The sequence below is a fragment of the Balaenoptera borealis genome, assembly GCF_965194805.1.
Source record: "Balaenoptera borealis genome assembly, chromosome: 2".
In the NCBI taxonomy this organism is placed as follows: domain Eukaryota; kingdom Metazoa; phylum Chordata; class Mammalia; order Artiodactyla; family Balaenopteridae; genus Balaenoptera; species Balaenoptera borealis.
In genome coordinates this window covers 72,590,854-72,612,053 of record NC_138867.1, presented here as the reverse complement: position 1 = coordinate 72,612,053, position 21,200 = coordinate 72,590,854, and the positions used below count along the sequence as shown (strand labels likewise).

Sequence of the window (21,200 nt, the reverse complement as noted above, 5' to 3'; positions counted from 1 at the left end):
TCTCTTCAATGAAGACTTGTATATTATGAATATCTGTGATTTGACTCTATTTTTCTTCACCCTTGGGGAGAGTGGATTTAGTTAGGAGAAGTAAGAATAGCCAGGTGGTCTGTATGCATCCTAATGTTAAATAGCAAAAAATGGTTCCTGAGAGATATTAGAGTACTGCCTGATCCCAACCATTGCAAATGGATAATGGAACCTACAGAACAGGCATTCCTTGACCACGGGGGAGGAGAGCATTTTGGCTGTTGCCCATTTACAGTGGGGAAAGCTAAGAGGACAGCCTCGGAGACGCCCCACCGGACTGTAATTTCCCCCAACACTCTTTCTCCCCTACTGTGCCTTTCTAGCTTCTTGGACCTTCTAGTGAGACTAGAACTGATTCGTGCTTTAAAACTTTTTATTGCTATTTACTGTGTAAATTATAATGAAGAGAAGTTGTTATTTATGCCATCAAAGCCAGTATGCCATTAAGAGGTAAAGAAACTTTTTAGATTTTCAGATTTATACTCCTTTAAGTTATTACACTTAAGGTACATATGACTTGAACTATTTTTGGCTGAAAATTGAGCTAAAGGATGAACAATGCTAAGATTTATGATGGATTCCTTCAGTGTTTTCCTACACATTGTGTATTGCTGTGGGTCAAGCCAAAAAGCAATAATTCTGTCAATATAAAACCACAGTATTTTTTAATTGATTTATAGGTTGAAATTGAAATTAAGACTTAAATATTGAACATCATATACCACTGACTATTTAGATCTTACTGTTTGAACTAGCACCTACTTGGGGTGCAGTCAAAATTTTATATGAATTAGCATCTACACTTCATTATTAATGTCAGTTAATTTGGGGGTTCATGAAATTTATTGTATCTTCCTTTTGCTTACAAGGACAAAAGAAAGTTTTTGCGGTTGAATTCATGAGCTTTCATTATGCTTTATAGAGGAATATAAAACACACAGGCATGCGAGAATGTTAACACTATACTTTTGAGCTAACGATTGAACGTTTTTTCGTAATTTAAATATAGTTGCGTCTACAATTGCTGTTACTCTCACCCATGTTAGAAGTCATGATAACTTTAAGAGAAGAAAACTTATTTAAATACAGCTTAGTTAATCTTACATTTTTTAATCCTGAAGATGAATTCCTTGATTTTATTCTATAGAATTTAGGATCTGTGTAGTCTTTTCTTCGTCTTTAGGTTCAGTTGGCCCTTTAATTCAATACTCTTAAATGGGATTGGTAAAATTGAAAACTTCCATGTTTTAATATATATTTCAGTGATTATTTTAAATGGCTATTGACAATCTTAAACAGCCATCTTACTTATAAATATTTGTCATGCGTGCCTCTCATCTACTGTAAGAGTGCTCATAAGAGCCATTTGGGAGAGAGCCTGGAAGATGTAGGTCATTTCTGATAATCAGCACCAGCAAATCTGCAACAGCATGTCATACGAAGTGAGGAGACACCCCTAACCTAGGCTCACTTTAAAGTATGTGTTCACATGTTGAAAAGAGAAACATTAACTGCTTTGCCCTTTCTGAAGCTTCCCCACTGTAGACTCCCTAACAGAGCCTCACACGATAGCTCACTGTCATCTTTTCTCAAAAGCAGTAAAAGCCTGCTCTGCCATTGCAGGTGTTTATTTGGCTATACAGAGAACAGGGTGTGTTTTTACAGAATAAGAAATACTGACTTAAAGTGTGAAATGAAATATTACAGAGCTGATGCGATAAGTTGTATATCATTGAGAAATAAAACTGTGGTAAAACAGAGTGGCTGACTGTTTAAATTGAATTTTGCCCTTACTTTATTTTTCATTATGGCAGTAGCAACAGCTAAAAATCATAAACTCCAATTGTATACCTAAAATAGTTTAGGGGAGGAAAAAAAAGCAACAACTAGTTTTTGTTTTGTTTTTTTAATTTTCCAGAGTCTCCAAGTTTATGAAAACTACTATTTCTCAATCTCTAAGCTAAACAAGGTGGATTTCTTAAGCTAGTATGTGAAAATAAATAAAATCATGAATTGTCAATTTGTCTTACGGAAATTTTCAGGTAACTTAAAAGAAGCTACGTGTTCCAAGAACTACATATATATTACTTCATTTAATCTTTAGTAATTCCATTTACAGCTGAATAACTCATTATTTGTTGTTATAAATCAATAAATATCACTTGTTTGCAATGTGCCTAACATGAAGTATTCAGCAGTAAGCAGGAAGAATCTCATTCAGCTTACTGTCTGCCACAGAAGTCAGCCAACTGTTTCTGTAAAGGGCCAGATAGCAAATACTTTTGGCCTTGTGAGCTGTGCAGTCTCTGTCTCAGCTACTCGTCTCTGCCCTCTTTCTTAGTGAAAGCAGCAAAGGACAATGTGTATACGAATGAATGTGTCTGTGTTTGAATAAAACTTTACTGGCAAAAACAGGGGGCAGGCAGGATTGGCCTGTGGGCCATAGTTGGTGGACCCCTGGCCTGGTGGGATGAACCAGACATGAATTATGCAAATATATAACAAAAATTCTGTTCACATGTGCTATGAATGCAGCTATCCAAATGCTATGAAGGAATAACAGGAGGTGCCTTATTTAGATTGCGGATGGGAGAAAGGCCTCCCTGAGGAAATGCTGAAAGATGGGAGCTAAAAGATGACTCAGAGTTAAGCAGGTGACAACATTCCAGAGGGAACAGTGTTTGCAAAGCTCCTGAGAAAGTAAAGAGCTTGCTAAGGAGTCTAAGGAAAGCTTATGGAGCTTGAGCCTGGTGTGTATAACTTTAGAGAGATGAGAGAAAAGGTTTAGATGCTAGGAAGGGCCCAGATCACGCAGAGCTTTGAAGTCAGATAGTTAATACTAGGAGGTGGCCAAGATTTGAGCCCAAATCTTTCAGATTCAAAAACAAAACAAGCTTTTCTCTATTGTGTCACACTGCATTCTGTATAATATAATGGCTAAGAGCATGGTTTTATGTCCTTGCTTTCCCCAGTTACATCATACTGCATCCAGTGTAATACCATGGTGAAGAACATGGTTTTTAGAGACACACAAACCTTGTTCTGGCCCTAATTCTGCCACCTGCTAGCTGTGTGACCTTCCAGCAAGTGACTTAACCCCTCTGAGTTTCATCATTTCCCTCATCAGTAGAGGGGAGATTAAAAAATAGTACCCACTTCATTGGGTCATTGAGATGATTAAATTGGGGGATAAATGTAAGGCACCTGACATATAATAAATGCTCCGTAAATTTACTTGTTAGCTACTCCTGTTAAGACTCACCATCAGCTACTATAGTTAATGTGATTTCTATCAGAACAACACCTGTGCTGTGTAGCACACTAAAGAATGGTACCTGAAACCTTCATTTCAATAGGGTGTTACCTTAAAAGAGTATCAGGGAGATGGAAGGAAAAGTGGAACAGAGTAGAGCTGGGGCACAAAGGAGCCTTTGGAAGCTAACAAGGGGCAAGAGAATCATTTCAGAGCAAGAGCCAGGTGATGGCAGAGGATGGCTTGTGGACAGGAAAGAAAATCACACAGAACATTTATAGCTTGTGACAAGGATGGGGAGAAGTCGTTTCCCAATTTCTATGCTTGTGGGACTTATTTTCAAATATATGTTACTGACCAAATTATTTTGAACTACTTATCACCATTTTTAATCACTTCTAGCTTCCAGCTTATTCTCACACTACAATTTCAATCTCTCCATCTGCATTTTTTGTTCTTACTTGTGAGTTACCTTCATCAGTTAGGCAATAATCTTACCCTCCTTCATATGGTACCAGTTGTTACTGTGCTTCTGAAGCAGCCAGATTTTTAAATGAGTTTTGTCCTCATGTGACTCTTTTTGCAAACAGAATATACTTAGAAATCTGTTATAGCTGTTATATCAAGAAGAAAGATATATGAAAATTAGGCATGCTTAACCTAAATCTGTTTACTTGTGTGTTTGTATTTAAAAGTTTCAGCTTTCCCACTTTGAAAGGATAAGAGAGGCAAACCCGAATTTATTTGTGTGACTTATTATAAAAAGACATTTAAATATTTGAATAACTACCAGAGAAAAATATTTGTCGAATAACACAGTTACGGCCTAATATAGTAAGTTAAAGAAAGGAGATTATTAAATGTCTTAAGTTCTTTTCTTCCATCAGACCTGGCACACTAACAGTTTTTGCCAACAAACAAAATATCATGTAATTATCAGTGCAATAACTGGAGCACAAATTAAAGACAATTAGCAGCATTCTCCTGTTAATAGAAAAGGAGAATCCCCTTATGACTAAAGGGGATTAGTCATAGCTGTTAAATTTTCTAACTTTTTCCCTTTTCTTATGTCCTTATCTCAGTTTCTTTACATGACTTATAAATTATTTTAAATGGGCTCAGAAAAAAAAAACTGGAGAAATACGTTCAGTGTAGATGCAGCCTCTGACAGTTTCTACATACTGAGGTTTTTAAACTAAATCTGCTATTTTCTAAACTAAACTGAAAAATAAAGAGTTGCCTCGATTTTCTCAAATGACTCTTCTTTAAAAAGAAACAGATTTTACTCCTTACTTTCCCCTGTTTTCCTCTATTTTACTACGTTCTTCTTAGAATTTTAACTAAAATTTCAATGGAATTTCTACTGTAACATTCCTTCAAGGTGGTATCCAGAATATCTGTAAATAAAAGGGCTAATTACAGTTCTAAACTTGAGAGTTACAACCTACTAACCTAATATAAAATTTGTGGAAGTTGAGAAAGATTCAGTCTTTAAATGTGAGGATAATATAGAAATACAAATAAATTGCTTCAAGAAAATAATTTTTTGATGAATTCTAAACCATGAGTTAAAGAACAGTCATCCAGACACACTGTTTTATTTTGTCATCTCCACAAAGAGAACGTCCAAACTTGTCAGTTGCTTGTATGCATATCAAGCAAATACACATTATTTGAGGGGAAATTATGCTTTAAATACTGTAGAATAGTTATCCATGTTAGTCAGTGAATATTTGGAACCTTGCTTTAAATCAAGTGAATAAAAAGTTCAATCAGTGCAAAAGTGTTGGGTTTTTTAATCTCTAAATCCAAAGTAAACCTGCAAATAACTCATGATAATGATCATTATACTCCTTTTCCCTCAATATCATTTCTTTACAGCTGACTGCCTCCCCTATACTCATATTAAAATTTTCATTAAACTCATTTTATAAAATGAGTAAATAAATAAAAGTAGAGTATATCATAGTAATACTTTAGGACACAGTAATGCATCTCAGAACTGAATTGCAGGGTATATTGGTGCTGTGCATGCCTACTTAAAGGTCCTCCGTGCATATAAGTTAAATCATTCTTTTGTTAATCTTAAAATCACCAAGGGGAACATTTTTTTTTAGAGAGTTGGAATTAACTGGTCAGAGACTGAAAAAGAAAGCCAGAAGGGAAAAATGACAAACTGTATTTTTGTGAGATTCCAAATCAAAGAAAGCAGTAAGTAGCCAGAGTGCTCAGATGTATGTTTAACAGCTGTGACATCAAGCCATCCCTTTCTCTTCTGTTCCTATCAATTTGAAAACAATTCAGAAATGGTTTCCCCACTCTGTAGTTGAATCATAGAGATAGTGCACAGCATACTTTCTGTACATCCCATGTTGTGTGAGACTTTTTTTTTAATTGGCATATAGTTGCTTTACAATGTTGTGTCAGTTTCTGCTGTACAGGGAAGTGAATCAGCTATATGTATGCATATATCCCCTCTTTTTTGGATTTTCTTCCCAATTAGGTCACCACAGAGCACTGAGTAGAGTTCCCTGTGCTATGCAGCAGGTTCTCATTAGTTATCTATTTTATACATATTAGTGTATATATGTCAATCCCAATCATGTGTGGGACATTTTATACTTACACAGCTTGATCTGTTCCTTTACTGCCAAAAAGATACTGTCTCAACTGCCATCAAACTGTTCATTAGCTTTCCTTTAGTAGGAAGTCCGAGAGAGGCCAAAATGTTCACAAGGAAAAGGATAACTATCTCCTCTTGAATTCTGTCACTGTATTTAAGATATAAGCTCCTCCTTGAACTTGAGGGCTTCAAGACTTTTTGTTGTTTCAGTTCTAATTTGTGTATTTCACATAATTTCCATTTAAAACTGTAATTTAGAAATATTCCAATGCTTATATTTATTGTGTCTCAATCATTTTGTGTAGCAAGTTGACACGGAATGGCACCTTCCACTCTGTGAGTGCATACACACACTATTCTGTGTTCTGTGTGCTACAAATACCTTTTTGCTTTGCAAATACCCGAACTTTGTATGACATTGTATTACTGAGAAACCAACACTAAAAATATTAACATTATGAATAGACCGCATAAACCAAGAGGTTTCTTCCAAACTGTAGATTAAAGAACATGTTGCTGATTGTTTCAAAAGCCATGTACTTTGCAGTCTAGACTTCCTTTAACATTGTAATTTATTCACTTAAAATGAGCTCCTTCGAAAATTATTATAGTACGAGTATTTTTAAAGTTGACATCCCAACATAGTCTTACTGAACACAATTGGAACTCCTGCCCCCGCCAAGAATCATGGCTTTGTTTGGAAAACAAAACAAAACAAAACAATAACAACATTGTTAGTTAAATTAAAGTAAATGAAATTCCATAGTATGGAATATGTATTTGTGTTTCTTTTGAAATATGTTGGACCATTAATAGGAATAAGAGAAGCACTCTAAATGTTTGGATATTTGACTTTTAATTTTAAGTTGGAACAGTTTAGCTTAAGAAATCACTAACATTTAAATAACATTTCAACAAATGTAACTGTTTGGAAACTACAACGGAGACCGCCTCCTGCCTTCTGTCTTGCAAGGATTGATTTGGAAGGCCCTGAGGGAGAAAATATTGGAGTTAGGAGGTAAAACTGAAGCCATTGTGGAAAGGAAGAAGTTACACTCTTCCTGTTATGACAGGAAACATAGACAAATGTGCTTCCTGAGCATTTGCTCAGCAGGGAATGAAGTAGTCTTTGACCTTTACCTTAGGTACATTTTGGCTTTGTTAAACTAGTAAACATGTTTTTGCCCCCAAAATATTAATCTGGTTTATTTGATTCTTTTCAGACTCAAATTATATATTTCATGTACGTGAGGTATAGAGAAACAAGTATTTATTTTATGACTGCATCTGCAGACTGGATTTAGAATGTAAATCAGCCCCTTAACAAACCAAGCAAACCTCAACAGCATGTATAAAAAAATTTAAAACATATTGTGTTATATATAGTCTTCTCTTTTTAAAATCCAGAACATTCTTAGGCTTAAAAATGGACCACAATAAAATGTTTTAAATCCTACATTTAATAATTATAACTCATCATCTGCCTTTTCCTCATGTACATAAATATATCAGAAATCAGCTATGACAAGTTTTAAAACCCAGACTTTGAATTTGTTAATAGACACTCAAGTTTATTAATATGCGTTCAGTTATTTAACTGTAATCTAACCCGTTGTTTTATTATGTTCCTCGAAATAGTGTGCAATGCACAAGATTTAAAGTCTTATTTTGGGGTTTGGGGTGTTGACTTAGGGTGAGGGGTCAGTAGAGTCCTAAATTCCACATGCTAAGCCCCCTATTTGAATCCTTCTATAGCGTTCAGAATTTTAGGAACTACTGCTTGAAACCCTTTGGAAATCCTCCTGCGTTGCAGTGAAATGCGGCTCAGTTTGCTGAAGGCTAACGAGGACAATAGTCCTCTTTGCAGCAGAACACACTGCTGTCTCATCCTCGCAAGTTATGCTGCAGGGTTACAAGCACATGGTAGCAGTCTGCTTAAAAGAGTCCCTCACTGCTCTTTAAAGAGCCTTTCATTTATGGTGGCAGGCCCCGTCATTGTATAAAGGAGCGCTTGTCTAGAACACAAGTCTGCAGTGGCACTACTTCCTCCCACCGAGAGTAATCATCAAGCCTAAAGCTCGCAAGCCTTTCTAATGACAGACTGAATTAAACAAAATAAAATTGGAGAGGAATACTTTAGAACAGTTGCACCATTACTTACTGTCAGGAACAAGCCAGGGGAAGAAAAAGAGCATTTAAGAGGGCATTTCCCTTTTTTTCAATTAAAGATTGTCGCTGCAGACTCTTGACTCCATCCCTAACCCTTTAAACACATAGGAAGATCTAGCGGCTCTGGATTAGAGAGCGCATTGTATCCGTGAACTGCCCATCTTGTCCCTCATTAGTCACTCCTTTTCCTTAACTGGGAGGAAACTGAGAGATTCTTTAGGCTGTGGGTGAGGAGGGCTGGATCTAAAATATTTCCATAGGATTACAGTTGTATTCATCGTGACTCCATTTGGACGAAAAAAACCCTGATAAAACCTCAAAACTTTGAAAATACAATTAGCTAGGTATATTAGTCCCAAACGCATTCTAAAACTATGAAACTAATATTACTTTACGAGTGAAAGAAATGAGTAAAAAGTTTCCCCACTCACTGAACAGACTCACTGATAAGTTCAATAAGATCAGGCTGAAGGAATTCTGATTGGTGGGATGAAGTATCGGAGACCCATAGGTAAAATTATCCTTGCTTCCCTCAGTAACGCATCGGAAGTCATTTAGAGTTAGGCCTCAGTTATTCTCATAGATGTGAATAGCTGCTGTTTCCAAAGGTCTTTTTCTTTCATTTATTCTTTCCTGTAAGGTGCAAGGACTCCTACCGTTAAAGTATGGCAGGAAAGTTCTCCTGAGGTGACTTTATGAATGGAGCCAGGATTGGGAGGGTGAACAGAGGCCTGCGTGTGGTGTGGAGACTCATGATTAAATGCCCTTTCTGTTACACAGTAGTCTAACTAATTTCCGTGCCCTGTAGGAAATGATACAGGACTTGTCCTCTGTTTTAGAACTTGTTATTTACATTGACTGTGTGTAAATCAGAGACCCACCTTTTTTTATTCTGGCTGTAAACAGGCTTGTATTTGCTACCAACCAAAATGCTTCTCATTCTGTGAAATTTAAATAAACATCCATAAATATAGAACTAGTGTGTGCCCACTGGTGCATGCATGTGGTTCTCACTGGCTTTAGTGGGAATGTCTGGAGGTCTGAGGGCAGAGGTAGCTGCAGAGTCCACACAAAAGGAGCTTTGGTTTATTGTCAGAACCTAGAAACCAACTTCTTCTCAATTTTATTATTAGTAGTAGTATTTTTTTTATTTTAACCTAGAAAGCTGTCCTTATACTAATTAATAAGTTGGGCACTACCCTGCTTGTGCTCATCAGAATTGCTGACATTTCTTAATGTACCTGTACAGTGCTTGATGAGTGGTTGGAGGGGTCCATGCTGTACTGACCTTCAGCCCCTGAAATGCACAGTTGTCTAAAAGAGGGAAGGAACCACTGACTAATGGAAAGAAAGATGGATTTTGTGTGAAGAGGGTTCTATTTCTAGTTCATCAGCGACTAGCTTTGTGACTGTGGATAAGGCAGTTCATGCCTTCGTTTACAGTATCATCTGAGAAATGGGGATGATAAACTGCGCCCAATAATAAGTTAAAAGAGATGCTGTCGAATGGAGCAAGATAGCTTAGAAAGTCTCTGAAAACTTCTTAGAAAAAAGTCACCAAATAAAGTCAACACCCTTATCTAAAAACAGTTATAAAAAATATGATATGCTCCAATTTCACCAACAAACCCACACACAAAATTTGACCCAATCCAGTTTTTCTCCTATTCATTTTTACCAAATGTACATTTTTACTATAAGTTAGTGTGACAAAAAAGAAAAATAACTATGTGAAATTTTCCTCTCTCAGTGGCAAACTTCTTATTAACATAATTTGAGCGTGCATGGAAATTCATTTTTAGCCATTCAGTTTTGATTGCAAAAAAAAAGAGTAATTATTCCATCCATCTATCCATTCATTCATTCAATGAATATTTAGCCAAGTATTGTTCTGGGACTTCAGGTTACAAGAGCAGACAGGAGATGTTTCGGGCTTTCAAGGGAAGCTTGAGGTTTAGTTGAGAGAGCAGTCTTTTACAGTATGTAACAAGAAGTGACTGAGCCTGATGCATCAGAAAAAAAATACTACCTACCTTGTATAGTGTTTCACAGTCAACAAGTCACTTACACTTGTGTGTTCCTTAGTTTAACTCTCATCATAACTCTGTAAGGTATCTGTTATTACCTCCACTTTACAGGTGAGGAAACTGGGGTACGGGTAAGTTAAACAATTTACCCGAGGCCAAGGACACACGGCTCATACACGGCAGAGCTTAGACTTGATTTTCAATTCCCATGTTTTTGCTTCCACAGTACAGAGCTCCAGTAATGATGCACATATACTGCTTCTTTTTAAATATTTTAATGTGAATTTGCTATTTTATCAATCTGGACAGTTGTTTTTCTGTGCATTTTCAGCACTATACCTAATTTAATATTGTCTACTCCAATTCTTTACAGTCTTTTGTATCTCTTCTAACTACAAAAAGAAAGTGATCCAGTTTTATTTCTTGGAATATTAAAATTAGAATGACTATGGTAACATATTGATGAGATTGAGTAACCAAAACATAAGACATTCTACAGAATGAAATTGCAGAAATAGATTCTTGTTGTAAACTGTATTCCATTCACTCTAATCTTCCTCTTTACCCAGAGGTCTGTGCTACGTAGGCATAGAATCTGCACATCTAAATCTGGAATAAATCTTTTAAAGGTGTCTAGTCCAGCTTCCTGTTTAATTCAGGAACGCCTTCTAGACCTTCCTTGATATGCAGCCCTACTTAAACATGTTCAGGAATGAACTGCTTCTTACTTCATGAGACTAGATCCACTCTTGGACAGTTCTCATCACTAGGTTTCCCCCTGTTTTGAACCTCTTTATGATTTTCAGCAATGCTTTCTAACTCTGCTCTATAGAACAAAACAGAATAACTCATCTGCCTCTTCACATGGCCACGAAGTCTACAGATCTTGGAAAGTGTTTGGCATTTCTCTTTTAACTCTGTTTTTCTGGGTTAAACATTCCAGATTCCCTCAATGATTTCTCCTGCAAAATTATTCTCAGACCCTACATCGACCTGTTTGCCATCCTATAGATGCTCTAATTTTGTCGGTGTCACCCAGTGTCTTCTTAAAATTCTCAGAGCTGAATATAGTACCAAAGATTAGTTAGTGCTAACTAAGAGATCATTAGGATAATTAGTTCCCACTGTGGAACACTAAAACTTCAGATCCTTTTCCCAAAAACAGCTATCATGTTAGTTTTCCTCCAACCTGAGATTATATAATTCTGTTTTTTTTTTTAATACGAATGAAGACTTTAAAATTACCTCCGTTTCTTGTCGTTTGTGACCCAGCTTTCTGTAGAGAGAGCTATGTATGTATAAAGACTCTACCATCTGCTGGGTTATCACCCAGATTTGTGTAGTGTGTGGATCTGATAAGCATGCAAGCTACATCTTCATCTACACCACTGATAAAAATGGTGCCTGGGACAGGAAAGTTACTCTTGAACTCTGTGGCCCTTTGCAAGAGACTGTCCTTAAAGTTAACACCAATTAATTAATTCATATTCAAATCATCTACATTACTACTAGCTAATCTCAAATATATAATATTGTGATGAGGATTTCATCAAATATGTTGCGAAATACATGTTCTTTAAAAATCTGATCTCATTAGAAGGTTCAGTAAATTTTTGCTCAATGAATGCAGTCATCTGAATTCTTAGATCCTCCCCCCTTTACCTCTGTATCCTGTGATTGTAAAATTCAGTTTTTACCTTCACACTTTTCTTTCCTTCATGGTGAGTCATCAGGGCAAGGAATAAAGACCACTTTTCTCTGAACTTTTTGAATTATTTTTTTCTTTCTTCAAGAAAAGTAAAACAATAAATTGTCAAAAAGACAAGTTTAAAAATTATCTACTTTTAGCAGAAAATTTTATTGAGACATTCAGTTTAAAATAGAGTATTTCCATTCCATAATCCATCGTTCATTGAGTATCCATTGGTCAGTCTTTGTGAGGCCAGAGGTGGGGTCTTCAGGGAGCTCAAAAAGCCAGCAGGAGAGGCAGACTCAAACAACCAATCAACTCTGTAATATTAGAATAAGTCTCATAATAAAGGTTTGTAAAAAGCTCTAGAGGATAACAACGAGGGAGGAGTGTGTTATCTGAATGTGACAATGAAAGCTTCATAGAAGAAGTTGACATTTAAAGGAAGCCTTACAGCACCATGGGAGCCAGATGGGAAGGGGGAGGGACGTAATGCCATGATCAGCTTTCTCTGAGTACAAGATAAGAAATAACCAATATGGTAGGTTTCATTTCATATTCATCTTGATTGGGTTAACATCTACTGTTATTTTTCTTGCTCAGTCTAGAAGAAGGATTGGTCAGAAAACAAAAACTGAATTCACCCAACTCTGGATAAAAATACAATTCAGATCATTACACATGACTGGAAATATAACATTATTAGCCAAGGAATATATTTTGATTCAAATGAAGGAAATTCCTTTGGAGCTTTAAGGAATTAAATGACTGTTTTTCCTCCAGCCATGAGGGTGAGACATGAACAGGGGAGATATAGATTTACATGTAGTAGAAGCCTGCACACCCACCACCAATGTCTGACGTGGAGCACGCTCAGTCGGTATTGGTCGGCACAATGGCATGTAGAAAATGCTCAATAAAAATTGCTTGAATTACTTTCATGTTTCTGTAAATAGATTTTCCTTATTTCTTTATAAGGAATATAAATTGTATGGAGCTGTATTTAATGAATGTTCCTTTTTTTCAATTTCAAATTCTAATTTCAATTATTGATTCATACCTAATAAGTTCTAGAGTAATTGTCAGCATGAGATGTGTGATGCCTGCCCTTATGCTAGGATTTAAAACTCGAGGTTAATGTAAAACTTAATACTGAATGTCTTAATAAAACATCATCATTACATTTGAGGCTGTTTCAAGAGGTAAAGAAAAAATACATAAAATGCTCAATGTTTACAGAGTAATCTTGCTTTCCATACATACATTACATATGAAGTCTCTTTAATTTTGAAAACTAAATGTAAATTATAGTGCCCACTTAAATAATATTGGTTTTATTCTCTTCTTGGTGCACCTTGATTGATGTAAACACTGGAAAAGAGCATCTCTTTGCCTAACTGCTGTAAAAACAGTTTTCCATCTCACCTAAGGTTCAAAATATGTTATTGAAATAGAAATGGACTTGTCCCCATTACAAACAATTGTCAAGTTATGAAAAATGTAACCATTACAATACATTATTATATTTAAGTATAAAAGCTCTGAATTGAAATCTTTGTCATTGAGTGGCATATTTTAAACAAAGGGTAATATCCCAGTTCTCTTAAGAAAGCTTAATGCTGAAAAACAATTTTATCTAACTGTGAACAATGAGAAAAAGCATTATAAAATACATTTTGAGTATGCTATGAAGAATATGAACATAATACAGAATTAAACTTAGTGCAATTAAGAGTAGGTTTTGAAGATATTTTCTTAAATGCTTTAATATAGTCATCATCATTTCAGTTTGCAGTTTTAATGAAAAGAAGCCATATGCACTGACTTTCTGACAGGTATTATTAAATAAGTATGCATTATCCAGCAGCCTATTTGGTTACACAAAAGTTGAGGAGTACCTAAAAGTAAACACAAATAGTGGCTTTAATGATATTTCTGTGCTGAAATGTACTTTGAGGGTGAGTGTTGTAACGTGCTAAATTCTGAGGTTTGAGTACAACAGAAACCATACTGTATCGAGACATTCCACCTACAGTTTGTGGTCATGAAAGTCTGATTAAAAGTGGTTTTAGATATATGAAAGTATTTTGGGTCAGTGCCTTCTGCATTGAACGTACTCTGTAGCCTACTTCACTAAACAAAATACCAATGTGCAAGTATATTTGCATAACTAAACTGCATCTAAGAGAATTATTAAAAGACATTTTGTATAAATCTGTATAATTAATGGTGATACTTTTTAATCCATTCCAAAAAGATAGTCTTTATTTAGCTCATTCCTAATACCAGTCATGACTCATCTGAATGAACCAGAATAAAAAAAGTTTCTCAAGTAGTATGATAATCATATATGAAAATAAAACACTGGCTATATTTTATAAGCACAGTTTAATAAGTCAAGTCAATAAACATAAAACAGAAGGTGAGACACTGGAAATAAAACACTAGCTATATTTTATTAGAAGCACTTTAGTAAGACAATCAATAAACATAAAACAGAAGGTGAAACATTGGCAATCATTACAAAGAAAAATTATCCCAGTTGCAACATAAATAACATATCTGAGTAGATATTGACTAGCCGATGTGGGCTGGTAGATACCTAAATGCTGTATTTTCCAAAGAATGATCAGTGGGAATTCCATAGTTCAGCTTCATCTTTCTATCAGGAAGACTGTAGTAAGATCCTCAAATAGCCTTGATCAGGACTCTTTGAGCCACTAAGACAGGTATATTTTGTAAGTTCTTCTCCTGTAAGTCAACTAAGAAAGGGATGGGAACTAAGATTTATTGAGCTTCTACTTTAAACACAAAGCTTGATACTGTACATATGTTATTTTATGTAATCCTTGCAGCAACACCACAAGTAGGTGTTATCTCCATTTTATAGATGAAAAATCAAACTCGGAGAAAAATCAGATTTGAAGAAGTTAAGTGAATTTCTCATGACTAATAAATAGCAGATCAGCATTCAAATCCAGGGTCCCCTGAATCCAGACCCCATATTCTTCCCTTTCTATCATGCTGCCTTCAGTGCAGATGTGATTAAAGAATATAATCATTATTAAAGTGTAGATTTATCTTTTTAAAATTCTGTTTATGAGTTGCTAAATAAAAATTTGGTGGGGAAAGCTATCACAGTTTTATATAACATACATCACTTTGATATTTCTAAAAACGACATAATAGTTTTCCCTATTTCGTTTTTTATACTACAGATTTTTAACGTGTGCCCATATGTCTGCTGTTCTAGGCACTGGAGATACAGCAGTGGGCAAAATAAAAATGGTACATGCCCTTGTGGAACGTGCACTGCAGTGGAGGAGACAGACATTAAACAAATGATCACACACAAAATTATACAAGTTATAAAATATGATAAGTACTATAAGAAAAAATAAAGGGTGATGGGTAAAACAATAAGTATTAACAGAAGTGTGGGGAAATGAGGAGACCAGGAAGTCAGCTTTTCTGTCTGCTTGTCCACACTTCCTGTCAACACATTTATTTAGGCGTGTGGGATAGGGGATATTCAAAGTCCACTCAGCGGTCTCTAGTTTGGGTGACTGAGTTTATGGTGAGATGGGGGACCCAGGAAGGGGAGCAGATTCGAGGGTGAAGGTGAGTTTGGGCTTTGGGGGTTTGAGATTCCTAGGACTTTTAGATAGACACGTGAGTGGAGGACATCCATGGGGTGGCTGGAGACAAAGAGAAAGATAAGGAGCGGGACTCGAGATTTAGGAGTTACACCCAAGTAGGTAGTAGATAAAACTCAGCTGACCTCTGCAAGATGGGTTGGATTTGAAGTTGAGGAAAAAAATTTAAATAGTCACCTTTGAAAATAACAACTAAAAGTCAGTCAGCATTTCCCAGGGTAGATGCCTCAAAAACCTGGTTCGGAAGAATGAGAGTAAGTGCTCCTCAAAATAAATAAATAAGCAAAGAAATCAATGTTCTGTCAGCAGTAAGTTTGGGAAGCAGGTTAAAGTTTAAAAAGTTCCTCAGCCTTTAATATACCACTGTGCCTCATTTCCCAAACATATTGGACCATTGAACTTTTGGTCTTAAGGAATATTTTGTAGAAATAATATTCTACAAAAGACCTGCTGGGAAACACTGGACCATGAAGTATAAAGGCTTATACTTAAGAATGTTCATGGTTTTTGGTGGGCAGACTGGAGTTTAATCCAGAGAAGACTGAAACTGGGAATGGTAAAATGCATATTTGCACTGGCAGGTAGAGGTATTTGAAGCCAGAGAGGGGAGCTGTTGTAGCCGGCCCATCAGGAAATGGCAGTGACAAGAGTGAGGTTTTGAAGATTAGGATGAATCGAGGAGGGAATGGTTTCAGACAGGGAGATCGTCTAGGACAGGAAGCTGATAAAGACATGAATGATAGAGCTGCCTGGGAAATAGACAAGAAAGTGTGAACCTGAGAAACATTTTGAGGGAAGGAATTGTGGGACTTGGTAATAGATTAGAGTAAAAGAAGAGAAAGGCAAAGATGGCAATACAGTTTCTGGCTTGGGAGAGGAAGAAAGATACACAGAAGAATGAAACCAAAACCCTAACAAGAGTTATGGCTAAAGCACTTCCCAACTGCCTGCTGGATTTCTAGAAAACAGAATACAACTCTGTCTGAAAGTACAGTCGGATCCCTTCAGCGTTTTCAGTTCAATGGCATGAGACTAAACAGTTTTGAGAAATTTTGAACATAGATCTAAAATACTGTGTCCATAATGTCATGTCGAGTCTTCACATGGCCAAAAACTAAGCTCCGAATTTATAATTAAGAAATATGCTAACCCTGCTGAAATTGACTCTTAAATCTTGAACTGCTCAAAGAAACATGAACAGTTGTCTGGTCACCTTCATTAAAATGCCCTACATTAAATCTGGCATTTGCAGTTTCACATTCAGCAGCAAGCTAGAAATCACACATTTTCAAATTCTAAGCAGAAATTAGTTTTAGATTTATTTGCTTTCTTTCCAAATGTGTTAGTGCCCGAGGGCTCTGACAACAACACAAGTTGTTTTATAAAGGAAAAAAGTACTGTTTTATTTTTAAAGGCATGCTTTTTTTTTTTTTTCCTCTTTAAAAAAACGTGTCTGCTTTCTTTTTTCCAGGTGACATTTACGAAGAGGAAATTTGGGTTGATGAAGAAGGCGTATGAGCTGAGCGTGCTGTGTGACTGTGAGATCGCGCTGATCATCTTCAACAGTACCAACAAGCTGTTCCAGTACGCCAGCACGGACATGGACAAGGTGCTGCTCAAGTACACCGAGTACAACGAGCCGCACGAGAGCCGGACGAACTCAGACATCGTGGAGGTGAGCGCGCATGCGTGCCTGGTGAACCCCAAACAGGCAGAGCCGCGGGTGTTCAGACCTCCCCCCTCCCTTCCCCCCCCACACAAGCACATCTTCCTTTACCTAAGATGTTCATATTCCCACAGGTGTACCCAGGTTTAAAGCCCCAACTATTACTCCACCCTCTGTCTTTCTCAAAATGCAGGTTAGAGCGGTATGATAACAGGGACTACATGAATCTGGTCCTTGCTAGAAATCAGGCACCTGGGTCAGGCCACCAGAATGGGGAAGTGTGGCCAGGGGATGGCTCGCCCACATTTTAGATTACTTCTCATGATTTCTTTTAAGTATATACTAGTTTCCCAGCAAAGAAAAAAATATTTTAAAATGAGCTCACCCCAACTTTTCATTTGTTTTTCATTTTATGTCTCTTCTTTCTAATTCATTCTTCCTAATGTATTCATGCTGAAGGAGTAAAGACAATTATTCTCCTAGAAATCTTTTCCCCCAAATTATATCATTTAATATAGCCTTGTTAATATACATGGAATCAGAAATCTGATGGAAATGAATTTCTAAATGTTACTTGGTATTTTATCAAAGTTAGATTTAAAACATTGTTCCATTGTGCCAAAAATAAATAAGCATGGTGTTGAAACTCAAAAATATTTTTGATTAGTTAGCATAAGTAACACTGCTGTACAGTTTTAAATGCTTCTCACATGTATCCTATTTAAATGTTATCACCTTATAGTACCCTTTGTAAGCAATGAATACTAAACCAAAAAGGAAGAGGTGTAATGAGGTATATGTCCCCGTTATACAGAGATATAATGCCCCCCATCTGTCTATTTTCCTCACCTATCTATCTCCTTGTGGTTTCTTAGATTGTGACTGCTTTCCCAGAATTAAGAGAAAATAAATGTTTCAAAAGTATGTATTCAGCATCAATCTGCCAGAGTACAAGTTATTCTTGCCATTGCTTAAATTGTTTAAACTGGTTTTAAAAAAATCTAATTCTAATCCTGATCAAATTAATCTGCCTCTCACATCCATCTTCTCTTTACCTGTTATAATTGTCTAAGATTAATTCTCGTTTCTTTACTTTTATTTGGAAGTTTTTTAAAAGTATTGAGCTGATCAATTAAATTTTTTTATTTTTTGCCTAGTAAGGCCAAGCAGATAATTTCAGAGAAAAAAGTATATGATGAGTAGACCTAATGTGGTGTGTATTTAAAATACTTTCAGATTTGCATTACTACACATTTAGTTTTTCATTGACTGATAATTTTAATTGTGGGCTTGCCTTGATCTTGAAATTTAAGATCATTTATAAAACTTACCTAGTATGTATTTCAGATAGTATTTTATTCATGTACACATATAAGTGTGAAAATACATAAACATAAATATTAACAGACAGTTGTCAGTTGTCAAACCTCATGAGTGCTTTCATGTGCATGCTTGTGTACATTCACACACATTTAACATAAGTTCTGAACAGAAAACAACTCTATACTCAAAACTCCACCTCATTACCAAAATCATTACAACAAACATTGCAGGGTAACAAAAAAATCTGAATTGGAATTTGTCATCAGACTTGAACCGCTCCAGTTCTTAATATGATGGGAAGTGCAGTAGAACCATATTAAACTAGTTGAAAATTTGTTGACTTTTAAAATTTGTTTTCTAAGGAGTTTAAAAATCTATAAAATTGTATTCTGAGGGCTTTGCTCAGGAATATACTATGTGGTTTAAAGGAGATTTAAAACTTCACATACTCTAGAGATTTTCATATTCTTGGACAGATGGGTATCTGAGCTAGACTTCTTCAAGGTCATGAGAAGAACATTGGGTTGAAAGTTAAAGGGCTTGCACTTGAACCCTTGCCTTGCACAGTCTTACTGGGTGACAAATGAGCTACTTCTCCCGGGGGGCGGGAGGGGGCGAGTTTTCTCATCTCAAAAATGAAGGCAGTGAATTTGAAAGTCTGTACAATGTAATTCTTTAAAAAGCAAAAAGAGTAAAGTAGCAACTCCACTATTATCCTGCACTTAACATCAGTAGATGAAAGTTGTGAATCTCTCAAAACGACATTCTGAGGCTCCTAGACCAAAACTAGAGATGGTTTGATTCTTTGGATGAAAATAACATATAAGTCTAACACGATGTGGGACTGCCCTGCTCAACTACGTGAATCACACAGTCTTCACCCATTCGGCTTTCCCACACCTTAGTAATAAATGAGATGATGGAGAAAGAAGTAAAGTGGGACCCCTAAGCTTGACAAAGTTTATACCATAAAAATACATAGAGTACTCTCCAAAGTGCACCTCACTGAAATCAGTATGCTTGAGATACTTGATGGAGAAGAGGGGATCTGGGTAGGAAGCTGCGTTTTTAATGAGTTTCCCAAGTAATTCTTAGACACACTAAGTTTGAAAACCTCTAGAAGACTAAGACATAATTGTGTTGGAGGCTAAGAACCTGTGATACATCAGGGACTTGAGAAATCCATTCTTAGAATGGATCTAACACAAAGTTGAAAGTTAGGGTAGTTTACTACTCCTGGGTAAAATTTTAAATCCTATTTATTTTAATTTAATGTAATACAGTTAACTGAGTAAGTTTAATGAGGAGCATAATATGTTTCATGAAGGGTCATTAGTTTTATATTTCCCATTTGGACCATTACCCCTCTCCCTTAACCTTCTGAAAACAGTTTACTCACAAGAAAAAAAGATTGGCGTAGAGAGAGAAATAATATGTTTCCCAACATTCAGACTGAAATACAAATTTCTGGGCCGTACCAGAGTAGTGTTACAGGGTCATAGGAAATTGTGCAGCACGTGGGTGTTGAAAAAGATTCCTTCTTTTAGCAAAAAAGCTCTTCGTAATTATCATATCTTTGCTTGATAATTAGCACTACTGTTACAATGGCACAAAGACTTACAAAGACTTAATAGACAAACCGGGATTTCTTTTTTATTATTACATTATAATGCAGCTTGAATATCTGTTTAGCTACAATATATAAATATGCCAGATTTTGTAAATGTGTTAAATTTTTAATCCATTGGTTAGAAAAAAACCAAAAAACAATTATTGTATTAAAAGCACTTCCTTTGAAGAAAGTCCATTTTATTTAGCTCTGTGACAAGTATACTAGATATTTATCCAAAATGCTAGCTTGTGAGGCTGTGGAAATTCAGTAGGGGCTCTGATGGTTTTAAGGAACTGCCCCCTTCATCTCTTCCACCTGTCTAGCTCCACTCCTGGTTCTCTTAGCTGCCTGCCTGCTTTCACAGTTGATGCTGAGCTCTATTCTGGAAGGAGATGTGGGGTTGAGCCCTTCAGGATGACCTGAAGATCGCAGATCCCACGGAACATGCTGTAAGCCTGTAAGGCCATTCCTTCACTCAGTGATGATTTAGCAGGCACCAGCTTATGCTCAGCACTGGTCATGGAATTCTGAACCAGGAGACAGGCATTTGTGTTAAGGATATAAAAAATATATAAAAATCAGCTTGGAAACGATTGGAGGGCAAAGGAGCAATAATCTCATTAATGTAGTACAAGCTACTGAAAGGAAGGCTTAAGCTAAACAATTTAATAAAACTTTCAAACAGGTCGTTGATCACCAGATCATTCCAGGTGACCCTTGGAGTGACAGAAGTCCCAGACAGGTCACCTCCATATCCAGCACATGTTTGCTAACTGCAAAACCCATATGGGAGCATCACTTAGCACCCTGCCAGGAGGGAGCCTCTCACCACTCAGTGACTCAGTGATTCTATTGAGCTGCTCATCTAGTCTGGGCCAGTGGCTAAGAGACTAAGTGTGGACGTGGAATAAAACACAATGCCCCATCCTGCTCCCTGGCACATCAAAAAGATGGCTGTAACACTTACAGAAGGAACCTTTGATTCACAACTCTCTCAGTAGAAGATTATTGGCTTTTTTTTTTTTCAGATGCAAGGATGGGCAAGAAGAGTGTGTGTGTGTGTGTGTGTGTGTGTGTGTGAGAAAAAGAAGAGTGGGGGTGGGGAAGAAAGTAAGGGGAGAATAAGAGATGATATTTACGTGAAACTTTTT

The 21,200-nt window shown here is 36.4% G+C and overlaps 1 protein-coding gene across 18 annotated transcripts in view; it reads left to right on the top strand.

Annotated features, from left to right (window-relative positions):
• Nucleotides 1-21,200, top strand: part of MEF2C (myocyte enhancer factor 2C) — a 165,351-nt gene that overhangs the window by 73,952 nt on the left and 70,199 nt on the right. For all 18 annotated transcript variants that reach the window (XM_082377766.1, XM_082377760.1, XM_082377753.1 and 15 more), the window contains one exon: nt 16,920-17,123. In XM_082377766.1, coding sequence (XP_082233892.1) covers nt 16,920-17,123 — 204 coding nt within the window. The remainder of the gene's footprint in view (nt 1-16,919; nt 17,124-21,200) is intronic.